General features: G+C 42.5%; 1 protein-coding gene across 1 annotated transcript in view; it reads left to right on the top strand.

The window, feature by feature from the left end:
• Positions 1 to 14,925, top strand: part of LOC135206036 (ras GTPase-activating protein 3-like) — a gene marked incomplete in the record, with an annotated part of 518,306 nt that overhangs the window by 448,914 nt on the left and 54,467 nt on the right. The window contains 1 exon segment of the mRNA XM_064237213.1: positions 10,463 to 10,643. Coding sequence (XP_064093283.1) covers positions 10,463 to 10,643 — 181 coding nt within the window.

Here is a 14,925-nt window from a genome sequence, read left to right as displayed (position 1 = left end):
CTACCCAACCTAACCAGCCACTGGGTGCAAGGAGGAGGAATAGCCTTCACCCACCTTACCAACACCCTGGTGAGTGGAGGAATGCCCTCACCCACCAACCAACCAACTGGTGAGGTGGAGGAAAGCCCTCAACCCACCTACCAAACTGGATGGAATGGAAGGACTACCCCCTCACCCACCTAACCAAACAACCTGGTGGGGATTGGGAGGAATAGCCCTCACCCACCTACCAAACACTGGTTATTGAGGAATAGCACTCACCCACCTACAACACACTGGTTGGATTGGAAGGACCTAAGCCCTCACCCACCTCCAACACGGTGATTGGAGGAATAGCCCTCACACACCTACCACACTGGTCTATTGGAGGATAGCCCTCATCCACCTACCAACACTGGTGATTGGAGGGAATAGCACTCACCACCTCCCACACAATGGGTGAGTGGGGTAATAGCCCTCACCACCTGACCAACATGGTGATTGGGGGAATAGCCCTCACCCAACTACCAACACTGGAGATGGGGAATTAGCCCACCAACTACCAACACTGGTGATTGGGGGTAAGGGAAGCCCTCACCCACCTACCAAAATGGTGATGGCCGGAGAAAGCACACCCACTACCTACACTGGGAGGGGGGAAATAGCCCTCACCCAGCTTACCAACACTGGTGGTGGAGGAAAGCCCTCACCCACTATACAACACTGGTGACTGGGGGGAAAGCCCTCACCCACCCTACACACTGGTGAGTGGAGGAATAGCCTCACCCACCTACCAACACTGGTGAGTAGGGGGAATAGCCCGCACCCATCCTTACCAACACTGATTAGTGAGGAATACCCCCTCACCACCACCAACACTGGTGAGTGGGAATATCCCTCACCCCACCCTACAACACTGGTGAGTGGAGGAATAGCCCTCCTTCCAAATACCAACACAGGTGAGTGGAGAATAGCCTAACACCTACAACACTGCTGGTTGGAGTGAATATCCCTCACCCACCCTACCAACATTGGTGATGGAGGACTAGCCCTCACCCAAATACAACACTGGTGTTGGAGGAATAGGCCCTCACACACCCTACCATCACTGGTGATTGGGGGGGGAATAGCACCTCACACATACCAACACCGGTGAGTGAGGAATAGCCCTCACCCACTACCAACACGTGAAGTGGAGAATAGCCCCACCACTTAACAACACTGGTGAGTTGGAGGAAATAGCACCACCCACCTTACCACACTGGTGATTGGAGGAATAGCCATCACCCACCTACCAACACTGGTGGTTGGAGAATAGCCTCACCCACCTACCAAACACTGGTGATGGAGGAATAGCCTCACCACTACAACACTGTGGCTGGAGAATAGCCATCACCCATCATACCAACACTGTGATTGGGGGAATAGCCCTCACCCACCTACCAACACTGGTGACTTGGAGGAATAAGACCTCACCCACCTACCAACCAATGTGATGGAGGACAGCCCTCACCCACTACCAACACTGGGAATTGGAGGAATAGCCCTCACCCACCTACCACCACTGGTGATTGGGGGAATAGCCCACCCACACTACCAACAATGGTGATTGTTTTTTTTTTAGGGAATAGCCCACCCATAACCAACAATGGTCATTGGAAGGATAGCCTCACCCACCACAAACACGCGATGGAGGAATAGCCCTCACACAAATACAACAATGGTGAGTAGGGAATAGCCCCTCACCCACCTACAACACGGTAGTGGAGGAAATAAGCCCTCACCCACCTACCAACACTGGGTGATGAGAATGCCCAACCACCTCCAACACTGGTGAGTAGGGAAAAGCCTCACCCACCACAAACACTGGTGCCTGGGGGAATAGCCACCCACCTACCAACATTGTGAGTGGAGGAATTAGGCCCTCACCACTACCAACACTGGTGGAAATATGGCCTTCTTGTTTATCCCTAGGGAATAGCCCTTCACCCACCACAACACTGGGGTTGGGGAAGTAGGGGGAAACCCTCACACCACCCTACCAACACTGGTGATTCCCCGAGGATATAGCCTCACACCCTAACCAAACAATGCGGTGAGCTTGGAGGGAACTAAGCCCCACCCACCCTACCAAACATGGTCCAATTGGGGGAATAAGCCCATACCCACCCTAAAACCAACATGTTGTGATTGGAGGGAATACCCACTACACCTCCAAACACTGGTGATTGGGGGATAGACCTCAACCCAACCTACCAACACTGGTGATTGGGGCAATAGCCCTCACCCCACCTTACCAACCTCTGATTGGGGAAATGCCCCACCCACCTACCAACACTGGTGATTTGGGGTGGGGGGGATGGGGGGCCCCTCACCCACCTACCAACACTGGTGACTCGGGGGAATAGCCCTTCCCACCATACCAACACTGGTGATTAGGGGGAATAGCCCTCACCTACCTACCAACACGGGGGTGGATGAATAGCCCTCACCCACCTGGGGGTACCCCAATTACTGGTGATTTGGGTAGCCCTCACCCACCTACCAACACTGGTGAGTTGGAGGGGAATAGCCCTCACCCACCTACCAACACTGGTGATTGGGGGAATAGGCCCTCCAACCCACCCTAACCAAACAAACGGTGATTGGGGAAATAGCCCTTCACCCACCCTTACCAACACTGGTGATTGAATTAGCCCTCAACCCCACCTACCACAATGGTGATGGGGGAATAGCACTCCACCCACCCTAACCAACTGGTGAGTAGGGGAATAGCCCTCACCCACCTACCAACACTGGTACTGGGGAATAAGGCCCCTTCACCCACCTACCAACACTGAGTTGGGGGAATAGCCCTCACCCACCTACCAAACACTGGTGAGGTGTAACAGTCCCACCCACCTAAACCAACCACTGGTGGATTTGGAATAGCCCGCACCCACCTACCAACACTTGGGGGTGAGTTGGGGAAAGGCCCTTCCACCCCCAATACCAAACACTGGTGATTGGGGGGAATAGCCCTCACCCACCTACCAAACACTGAGTGAGGGGGAATAGCCCTCAACCCACCTACCAAACACTGGCGGATTGGGGGAATAGCCAAAACCACTGGTGATTGGGGGAAATAGCCCCACCCACTACCAACACTTGGGGATGGTGGGGAATAGCCCTCACCCACCCCTAACCAACACTGGTGATTGGGGGAATAGCCATCACCCACCTACCAACACTGGTGAATGGAGGAATACTTTCACCCACCTACCAACACTGGTGAATGGAGGAATAGCTATCACCCACCTACCAACACTGGTGATTGGGGGAATAGCCCTCACCCACCTACCAACTCCGGTGAGTGGGGGAATAGCCCTCACTCACCTACCAACTCTGGTGAGTGGGGGAATAGCCCTCACTCACCTACCAACACTGGTGAGTGGAGGAATAGCTCTCACTCACCTACCAACACTATCCACTTTCTTTGCCTGTTGTGTAAGTATGAACTCATTTGTATGTCTGGTCCTGTGTGGTTGTTGGACCGGATGAGTAGCTTACAACTGTAGTTCCTTGAAATGTGCATTAGATGATTTTTTTTTCTTTTTTGCTGTATACTCTTTGTTAGATTTTTGTCACTGTCTTGCTGCAGTAGCTCTTCCAGGATCTACCTCCAGCAAATGTTTCAATGTCTCCCATTCCAGACTAACCTTTGCATGTGCAAGATGAACAAGGCATTCTGGTGGAAAGGTGAAAGACATTCATTTTGATAGAGTAACTGCCATTTGTCCTCAAAGAAGTTCCTCCCAAGTCCATTGATGTTCTCCATAAGATAGACCAACCAATTTCAAAGATTTCTCTTCTAGTTGGTCTGGCCAGTATCGTGCACTTAGACACTGATAGAGTATAGGACTCAAGACAAGAGGGCTCTTTCCCTTGTCTACAGCAGCTGCCTAGGTTCCATTCCTATTATCAACCTGCAGATGTAGCAACAACATGCCGCATACTGTTCATTGTTGTGTCAACAACACATCTCTTGTCAGACCAACTCTCATCTTATTTCAGTCTGTTATTTAAGGAGGCAGTTAGTATTGGTGCATGTATAAGTGCTCCAAGGTTGTATTTGATTGTCATGAAAGAACCAAACTTTGAATCAAGCTAGGTAAAGGGTAAGTCGCTGTGAAAAAATTTTATTTTTCAAAGTTTTTTTTTAACTGATAACGTAATTGACTGAATTTGGGAGCTGGTGTCTCCTCATAAGATAGACCAACCAATTTCAAAGATTTCTCTTCTAGTTGGTCTGGCCAGTATCGTGCACTTAGACACTGATAGAGTATAGGACTCAAGACAAGAGGGCTCTTTCCCTTGTCTACAGCAGCTGCCTAGGTTCCATTCCTATTATCAACCTGCAGATGTAGCAACAACATGCCGCATACTGTTCATTGTTGTGTCAACAACACATCTCTTGTCAGACCAACTCTCATCTTATTTCAGTCTGTTATTTAAGGAGGCAGTTAGTATTGGTGCATGTATAAGTGCTCCAAGGTTGTATTTGATTGTCATGGAAGAACCAAACTTTGAATCAAGCTAGGTAAAGGGTAAGTCGCTGTGAAAAATTTTTATTTTTCAAAGTTTTTTTTTAACTGATAACGTAATTGACTGAATTTGGGAGCTGGTGTCTCCCACAAGGTGAATTACAAGAATTGTTTGTTTTGTTTATGAGATCTCTAAGCTCCGTCTTTGCTAGCCGACAAACAATGTTTAATTATATTGAAGTAATACTTTTAAACAATGTGTTCTTAAAGATCTTTGGTATATGATTTATCTTAGGATCCATCTGGGCTACTGAATGGATACGCTAGGCTACTTCCTGTTTGACTGATATTAAGCCTAATCATTCAAATAGCTAGGTAAAATAACAGACTTTCAATCATGTTCAACTTATAAACAGTGGTGTTGTTAACAATCTATCTTAATAGTTAGGGATTCTAATAGGGTCCATATGGGCTGCTTAATAGTTGTGCTAGGCTACTTCATTTTTTATTGTTAGAAAGGCTAGTTGTTCATATAGTTATGTAAAGTCATAACGAAGATAACAGACTTTCGATCGTGTTCAAGTTCCCAACCTAGGTGTTAAGGGGCATGCCAATGCCTTAAGGCTCCATTATAAAGTACTAAGTGCTTTGTTTACCTTATGATTGAAGTGATTTGCTTAAAATTTTTACCACTTATTATACAACTATTGCCAAAAAAATACAGGCAGTCGACTAAGAAATAAAGATATTTAACCACTATGTTTACAAATTTTCCAGTTTGAAACATTTTAGATAGCATAGTCGCTGTTTCATCCTCAAAGAAGTTACCCTCCATGGTGTGTGCCAGCACCCCATGGTGACTAGACTAATATTAAAGGAAATATCTTTTAGCCTGGTCTTGTAGCCAGGTATTATGCCATAATGATAAACACTATGGCACTTGATAGAATATAATGGACTCAAAGACAAGAAGGAATTTTATCTTGTCTTCAGCGAAGGTGTGCCCAGTTTCCTATATATAAAAAACTGCAGAAGTAACTATTGCGCATGTGCATCGGCCATCTTGTTTTATGATTGGGCCAGTTAAAAGACCAAGAACTATTACCTCTCTAGTCAATGCAGACTAAGTGCCTCCAGCCAGTGCTCCTCATTTTGAGACCTTTTGATCTATTTTTTCTTTAGGGATCATGGCATCTCCAAAGTTTTATATTTTTAAGATTGAAAAATATTTAGGTTTAAAACTGTAGAACAAAAGTTTGTTTTGAATATAGAAACTGTCCTCTGTTTAGAGAGCACATGGTCAGTGTAATACACGATCATTGCTAGCCTTTTTACGAAAGCTAGAATTGTTAAAGAATGTCCTTCCTTTTAGAAGTTTTGCCTAAAGAATTGGTCCACAATGTATTATTAATTTAGTTAATCTTGTCAGATAACAGTGTCTACAATTTTCCTAGGCATTAGCCAACATGAGCTGTTAGCGTTGCATGTAACCTAAGATTAAATATAAACAGACTACACTTTTTATTTTATATAGCCTGCACATTTAGCGTGACCTAAATAACCCAGGACTAGGGGAGGCTGCCAGCTCGGACACGAAAGCAGCCGAAGCCTTTATTAAGATGTTCGACGAGATGACGATAAAGGAAGGCTACAGTTCTCAGCAAGTCTTCAACTGTGACGAGACTGGCCTTTTTTGGAAAAAAATGCCTCGTCAGATATACATCACGGAGGAAGAGAAGAAGCTACCCGGGCATAAGCCTATGAAAGACAGGCTTATGCTCGCACTTTGTTCCAACGCCAATGGGGATTATAAAGTGAAGCCCCTACTTGTCCATCATTCGGAGACTCCTCGAGCCTTCAAGGCCCACAAAGTGCTAAAGGATAAGCTTCCAGTGATGTGGAGGGCCAATATGAAAGCCTGGGTAATGAGACTTTTGTTCACGGAGTGGGTAAATCTGTGTTTCGGCCCGACAGTGAAGAAATTCTTTGAAGAGAAGTGCCTCCCTCTGAAATGTCTGCTGGTGTTGGACAGTGCCCCTGCTCACCCTCCTGGCCTTGAGGAAGATATCCTAGCAGAGTATTCTTTTATCAAGGTTCTTTATTTTCCATCTAACACCACCCCTCTCCTCCAGCCCATGGACCAGCAAGTGATATTGAACTTCAAGAAGCTGTATACAAAGCATCTTTTCAAGAGATGTTTCGACATCACCAATATCACAAACCTCACCTTGCGTGAATTTTGGAAGGAGCATTGCAATGTCATCGATCAAGCTTGGCAGGAGGTCTCGAGGCGAAACTGGAGGAAACTGGCCTGATGCCGTATCCGCCTGAGACTTAGAGGGATTCAACGTGGGCGAAGCTGATGCAGATTCAGAAACAGTTGACGATCCTGAAACTGTTTCCCAACCAGATATTGACGAGATCGTTGCACTCGGCAAGTCCATGGAGGTGGTCGTCGATGAGGACGACATCAATGACCTCGAGGAGCACCAAGAGGAGTTTAGGATGGATGACCTGAAGGAGTTGGAGGCCATGCAACATAACATTGTTCAAGAAGAGTTCTCTAGCAAGGAGGAGGGGGAGGACCCTATGACAACGGCAGAAATTAAGGATGCTCTAGCTGCTTTTCATAAAGTGCAATCATTTGTAGAAAAGAGACACCCCGAAAAGGCTTACACAGGTCATATGCTTGCACAGTACGAAGATGTTTGCCTGAGTCGTTTCAGGAACATTTTGAAAAGCAGGCAAAAGCAATCTTCCTTGGATAGTTATTTTTTAAAGAGTCCTTTAGTAGTAAGCAAACAGGAAGGTCCAAGTGATACGAAAAAACAGAAAATTGAAATTGGTGAAGAAATTGAAATTTTGTATTAAAAAAAAAAAAAAATGTAAAGTGAAATAGTAAAAAAAAAAAAAAAAAAATCAGAAAATGGTAAAAAAAAGAAATTTAATTTTTTTTAAGTTTTTTGTAAAGTTAGGTGTTAATGTTCTCTGCCATTTGTTTGTGTTTCGTAAAGTTTAGTGTTAATGTTTTCTGCCATTTTTTAATGTGTTAATGTTTTCTGCCATTTTTTAATGTGTTTCGTAAAGTTAAGCGTTCATGTTTTCTGCCATTTGTCCTCCTCCTCTGCTGCCACTTTTGGAGATCGCCTCACTCAAAAGGTAAGGTTCCATGTACATACATTATTTCTTGTACCCTGTACACTAATAGTACACTTTATTTACAGGTACTACAATAAAGGTTAGGTTAGTTATTGAATGGTCCAAATTGTTGTATTTCATTGTTTATTGGTCAACTTAGCTTTATTATAAAATTTACTGGGGTGTTTTTGTAGGGCTTTGAACGAATTAAGCAATTTACATGTAAAACGTAGTTCGAGATACGAAAAAATCAGGTTACGAAGGTTGCTTTGGAACGGATTAATTTTGTATCCTGAGGCACTACGGTACTTACCTGAACATCTGAATGATTCCTGCCCTTGTCCCCACTTCAGTTTGATAGTGAATGGATTCAACTGAGGAGAAAGGCCTTTGGTGGCCGGTATTTGCACCAGCTTTGCCAACAATAACACAGGTAACTAACTCATTTGAGTAGGTTTTACCTGCTGTGTTGGTAATGCTGACAGTTAAAATTACCCACTTAGTGGGTAAATCTGTGGGGATATAGTTCGGGCTAGTCAGTGACCAGGGCTAATTCAGGTGTTCAGGTAAGTATTACAATATTAGTTTTATTATGCAAACTTCAATTTATTGCTCCGACAGAGCAATAACTGACGGTTCCCATGATTTGACTTCCTTGTTTGCCATGGGAATTTTGAAGAAAAAGGAACTATATGTTGTTCTTTCAGCTCAAGGAATGTAGCCTCTAATCAGAGGTCAGCTCTGTCTTCTCTTTGGACAGGCAACACGCTGTTTCCATAGGAGGTAGTAAATGAGATTACTGTAGAATTGCAGAAATAACCACACAAAACCTGCTAGCCCAATCTACAAGACGGCCTAGGGATTGGTCAACTTTTTAAAATAAGCTAACCTCGCCATTGCAAAGATTGCCCTTTCGAGGAAGGAGACACAGATAACAGGCAAGGGCAAGGGGTAACATAACATTTTCTTTTCACAAGCAGTCAAAAAGACCACTTGAAAGACGACAACAAAGAAGTTGAAAATGTAGTCCTCCATGCGCCTGTGGGAGCAAGACTCCATCTCTTTTGGAAGAACAGTGGAGAAAGAGGGCTGGAGCCTTGTAGAGTGAAGGTTTTAAAGGTAGGCTAATTGATTCCATTCATAGAGAAGCCACCTCTGGTGGACACCACAAATGCATTGACAGCTTAGTCTGTAGGGTCTGGAAAAAATTTGTTGGCCCTTGCAAAAGAAGTAGTATCATTAATAATTAAAGGGTCAATAAACAAAGAATACAACAAATATCATTTATAAGTACAGGCAGTCCCCGGCTTATGACGTTCTGGGGTTATGCCACTTTTCAATTATATTCCAGGGAAAGTATTTCCAGTTTTACGATGCTTGTTCCAGGGTTACGGCACTTATGACGCCGGTCTGATGGAAGAAATATGACTCCAAAAATGCAAAATAATCAGTATTTGAAGGTTTATTTTATGAAAAATGCAATAAAAATACATTTTACATAGTTTCTAATACACCCAAAAGCATTAAAAGTAAGGTTTTCTTAGGATGTTTGACGAATTTTTTGCTTACAACGATTTTCTGCTTACAACACGTCTGAAGAACGGAACCCCGTTGTAAGGTGGCGACTGCCTATATATGGAATAGCATTTTGTATATTCAAGTATGTATGTATTTTAAAGTAACACAAATGCATACATTTACCTTCTAAATAAGATAAATTTATTTATAAAAGTAGTTTTCAAAGATAAATTTATTTATAAAAGTAGTTTTCATATTAAAGTCTCAAAACAAATCTGATTCTTAATATAAATGAATAAAACGAATACAGGCAGCCCCCTGTTAACGGGGGGAGGGGGGGGATTTGTTCCAGGCCAATGCTGCTAACCGAAAATCGCAGCTAAACGAAAATTGGCGATAACAGCACTAAAAACATGATTAACTGCACTGTTAACTGGATATCGTCTCCGGTAACCAGAAATCGCCGCTGCTTTTAACAAGAGATCAGTGCTGCTAACCAGAGATCAGCACTGCTAAGCAGAGATTGGCATGGAAAATCCAGTTAACAGCATCGCTAGACAAGCGCTGTAAAACCAGATAGCCATTAACTGATGCTGCTGTTCAATGGGAGCTGCCAGTACTTACAAATAGAGGCAGTCCCTGGTTATTGGTAATTTGGTTTTATGGCACTTGTCTAGCACCATAAAATCAGCAATTGATGGCGCCATAACGGGCCAGTTCTGGTTCTTAGCGCCCTAAAGGTGCTTATGGCGGTGATAACCAGTTATTGGCGCCATGATGGTGCAGTAAATCGCCGAGTTTCGGATAATGACTGTTTTTGCTTATGTCAGCATACCCCGAGGAATGGAATACCCACCGATAACTAGGAACTGCCTGTAACCGATTGCTCAAATTATTAGCAGAACAGGGATCTTGGCCAACCTGTGCTCTGTTGCTGCATCTGTAAGAGAAGGATGATTGGGAAAACCAGGTAGACACTATAGGCAAGGGAAAGAGTCATCTTGCTTTGAGTCCTTTTATACATTGTCACAGTGTCAAAGCAAGACCAAATATGAGAGAATTCTTTTATATTGTTTGGTGTGTCATATGGAGCATGTGGGAGGGTGGACCATAGGACAGACAGTAGCTACACTGTCAAAATAATTAATTTGAAAGGATAAGTTTTTAATTTACATGAATCAGGTTGTGTAATTACGTATATTAGTAGGTCTTGGATTTATTGTCATAATGGTATTGTATACTGTTTGTTTTATTCTTGTATATTATATATTTTTTTAAAATTTAGTTTTGTCTCTTGAATATAGATGCCTGTGAAAGTGCCTTAGTCATTGAGGGGTCTCAAGAAGTAACTTTTGGAGGAGTTCCCTTAGACCCTGCAATTGCCTACAAATCAATAAGTGCTATAATAGCAAGTGTAAGTCTTCTTCAGCAAGAACACAAGAACCATGAGTTGAAGTTACTCCACACTATGAAATATGGATCTAAGTAAGTTCATTTAAATTCTCTTTCTTCTTATTTATATACAGTCAAACCCTGGTTTTTACGTATACAACTTACCTGGTAGTTACATATAGCTATAGTCTCTGACGTCATGGCAGAATTTCAAAACTCACGGTAGCGCTAGTTGATAGGTCTGGAGACTTTAACTTTCATTTCGTAGACTGGAAAGAACGAATAGGAGATTGTCGTTATATTTATACATATAAAAAAAGAGAGTAATAGTAGTGCAGAAGATAAGAGGCCATTCGAAAAGCTATTAGATATGCTACTAGAATACAACATTCAACAAATAAATCACCTGCCAACAAGAAAGGAAAATACTTTAGACCTAGTATTTGTGAACGAGGTGAAATATGTTAAAGAAATAATAGTTTATAATGCGAGTATTTCAGACCATAATGTCATAGAATTAACAGTCCATTCCAAAGCAAGTGAAAACAGAGATAAGCAAGGAATGAAAAAGTGGGAAGGATATGGAAAATACAACTTCTACAGTAAAAATATAAAATGGTGAGAAATAAATGAAGAATTAAACAAAGATTGGGATAACATTTTTGTAAGTGATGACGTAAGGGTAAATACGGAGATACTATATAAAATATTAGAGAAAATAGTGGATAAATATATACCAAAGAAGAAAAGTAAACATCAGTCATGCATACCAAGAGACAGAAGGATCTTGTTCCAGAAAATCAGAAAGTGGAAAAAAGGTCTTGCAAAAGAAAAAAATGCATGGAAAGTTATAGAACTAAAAAGTAAGATAGAAAATGCAGAACAAAAGATTATACAATCAAAAGAAAATGAAAAACGGGACTTGGAAGAAAAAACCCTAGTAATTATCAAGCAAAACCCCAAACTATTATACTCGTACACAAAAAAGATGAATAAAAGAAGAATAGAAATAGGCCCTCTAAGAATTGAAGGGAGATTAACGAATGAAAAAAAGGAAATATGCAACATATTGGCAGAACAATATAAGAGAGAATTCACCCCTAGAATAGATAATGAAGATAATGATATAGAAGTAAGGGACAAAAATAGTGAATATTTAGCTGACATAGATATTAATGAAGCTGATATTGTGCAGGCTATTAATGAAATTAAAAATGGAGCTGCTGCAGGTCCTGATGGTTTCCCTGCTGTTTTGTTAAAGAAAGTAGTTCATTCTATCACAAAGCCACTTGCAATATTATTAAGACAAAGTGTAGATACAGGCAAGATTTATGATGTGCACAAATTAGCATATATTACCCCTACTTTCAAAAGTGGATCAAGACTAGAGGCAAGTAATTATAGGCCTGTGAGTCTAACATCACATATTATGAAAATGTATGAAAGGGTAATGAAGAAAAATGAAACATTTAATAAAAAATAATTTGTTTAATATAGGACAACATGGTTTCGTACCCGGAAAAAGTACACAAACCCAACTGTTAGTCCACCGTGAGAACACATACAAAAGTATGAAAAGCGGAAATGAAACAGATGTGGTTTATCTTGACTTTGCAAAAGCTTTTGACAAGGTAGACCATAATATATTAGCGAAGAAAATTAGAAAACATAATATAGTGGATAAAGTAGGAAGATGGTTAAAAGAATTTTTACACAACAGAAAACAGATAGTTATTGCAAACGATGAGAAATCGGATAAAGTTGAGGTAATATCCGGTGTGCCACAGGGTACGGTGTTAGCTGCATTACTGTTTGTTATTATGATTGAAGACATAGACAGTAATGTTAAGGACTCGGTAGTGAGTAGTTTCGCCGATGACACAAGAATAAGTAGAGAAATTACTTGTGATGAAGATAGGAACGTGCTACAAAGAGACCTTAACAAAGTATATGATTGGGCAGAGGTAAATAGGATGGCATTTAACTGATAAATTTGAATCAATAAATTATGGAGACAGAGAAGGAAAGCTATATGCATATAGGGGACCTAATAATGAGACAATCACAAATAAGGAATCAGTTAAAGACCTTGGTGTGATGATGAATAGGAACATGTTATGCAATGATCAAATAGCAATTCTGGTGGCAAAATGTAAAGCAAAAATGGGAATGTTGTTACGGCACTTCAAAACAAGAAAAGCTGAACACATGATTATGCTTTATAATACATATGTTCGTAGTCCACTTGAATATTGCAATATGATATGGTACCCACATTATCAAAAGGATATTGCACAAATAGAGAATGTACAAAGGTCCTTTACAGCTAGAATAGAAGAAGTTAAGGACCTTGACTACTGGGAAAGACTACAATCCTTAAAATTATATAGTCTAGAAAGGAGAAGAGAACGCTACATGATAATTCAGGCATGGAAACAGATAGAAGGAATTGCCGAAAACATCATGGAGCTAAAAATATCAGAAAGAGCAAGCAAGAGGTAGATTAATAGTGCCCAAAACTATACCAGGAAAAATAAGGAAAGCACACAGAACATTAATCCACTACGCACCAGCATCGATAATGCAGCGTCTATTCAATGCGTTGCCAGCTCATCTGAGGAATATATCAGGAGTGAGCGTAGATGTGTTTAAGAATTAGCTCGACAAATATCTAAGCTGCATCCCAGACCATCCAAGATTGGAAGAGGCAAAATATACCAGAAGATGTACTAGCAACTCTCTGGTAGACATTAGAGGCGCCTCACACTGAGGGACCTGGGGCAACCCGAACAAGATGTAAGGTCTGTAAGGTAAGGCAAGGCGTAACTGAGTCATTCTCTGAGTCTCGCCTATAAATAACCGCTCTGAGCAGCTCGCTTCTCACGCAGTGTCACACCACCTTTCATTGCTACCAGATGTATGAGAATTTCGAAAAAAAAAAATCTAAAAAAATCGCTGTATACATAAATGCAAAAATAAACAAGCAAAAACTATTCTGTCAAACTCAGTCATGCAGACGACGCACTTACGATGACGTCATCATTTAAAAACCGCTATAGCTTCGTTATTTGTAAAAATGATTGACTGAAACTTCTGGAAAGCATGTAATAACTCTATTTTTTATTTTTTCAAGTTGACATGTCATCTGCCATAGCGGACGGTCCCCTTAAAGTCCAAATGGACTCTAAATTTAGTGTAATTCTCACTACCATGCAGAAGATGAGCAAGACAGTTAATCACTGTCAGAAAAGGTGTTGAATGCAGTGCCTAGTGTGAGTGTTGTGGAGGAGGTGACTGTTTGGCCCTCCTTTCTCCTAGACCTAAGCCTCTGCCAAACTCCCCAGCCCCTGGGAGGAGGCATGCTGACAGTCCAAGGGAGGCGAGCGGGACTTGCTCCCGAGCAGTTGCCCCCTCAAGCAGTTTTGTTGCTATTTCCCAAACTGCTGCTGAGCGCCACGGAAAAGGCGACTCAGGGAAGTGTCTTTCCTCCGTTTCTAGTTTGGAGGACTCTCCGCGCAGGGGATGGTGTTTTCCGGACGAGTCTCGCCCGTTGAAGAGAACACGCAAGCTTTCTTTGGGACAAGTACCCAAGAAGAAACCTTCTTTCAGGCGACAGGAAGGTCCTTTGTGTAGTTTTTGGGAATCTCCAGAGAGGTTTTCGTCTTCGCAGGAAGAATTTTCCAAGCGCAAGTCTCCCGCGCTCAAGGCAAAGCGTAATAAGGTGGCACCAGTTGACACTTCCGTGTGTGTACCTGCCGCACCTGCTTCTGCCAAGTCGGATGTCGCCGCTTTTGCATCTGCTCCTCCTGTTTTCCTTCAAGATATGCAGTCTAAGTTAGACAGTATCTTAGGGCTGCTAGGTCAATTGCAAATGTTGACGCGTACTGAAGCTCCGCTCGCTTTGGCACCAGACTCTCAGCTCACGCTCAATCCAGGTGGCGTACGCTCGTGCGTGACAGCTCACGCTCCCCAACGTCCACCCACCCCACACACCCTGCCGCCTACCCTGCCGCCGACACCCTGCTGCCTGCCATACAGCCGGGTACTCAGCAGATGCAACTGCAAGTTTCTTCGTTGCCGATTGTGGATCCAGTTCACGCTCCCCTTGCTGGAGCAGTGGATAGCAGAGTGGATATTTTGTCAGAGGAGGAAGAACTGGGAGGACATTGTTCTGTCGACCTTTCCCCAGTCTCTTCTAAAGAGAATCTCTGCGAAGAAGACTTTCCGGAAGCAGAGAAGGAGTCCGTACAGTCTAATTACAAACTCCTACTGAAATTTTTTGCTGACAACTTCTCGGAAGATTTCGCTCCTGCCGCCCCTCCTTCTCCAGAATCGCAGTATGCGAGGGACACCAGGATGAGTTCCTTGACTTTCA

Source organism: Macrobrachium nipponense, chromosome 11 (genome assembly GCF_015104395.2).
Source record: "Macrobrachium nipponense isolate FS-2020 chromosome 11, ASM1510439v2, whole genome shotgun sequence".
Lineage (NCBI taxonomy): Eukaryota > Metazoa > Arthropoda > Malacostraca > Decapoda > Palaemonidae > Macrobrachium > Macrobrachium nipponense.
Note: the sequence above shows the minus strand (reverse complement) of the source record. Positions and strands in the feature narration are given on the sequence as shown.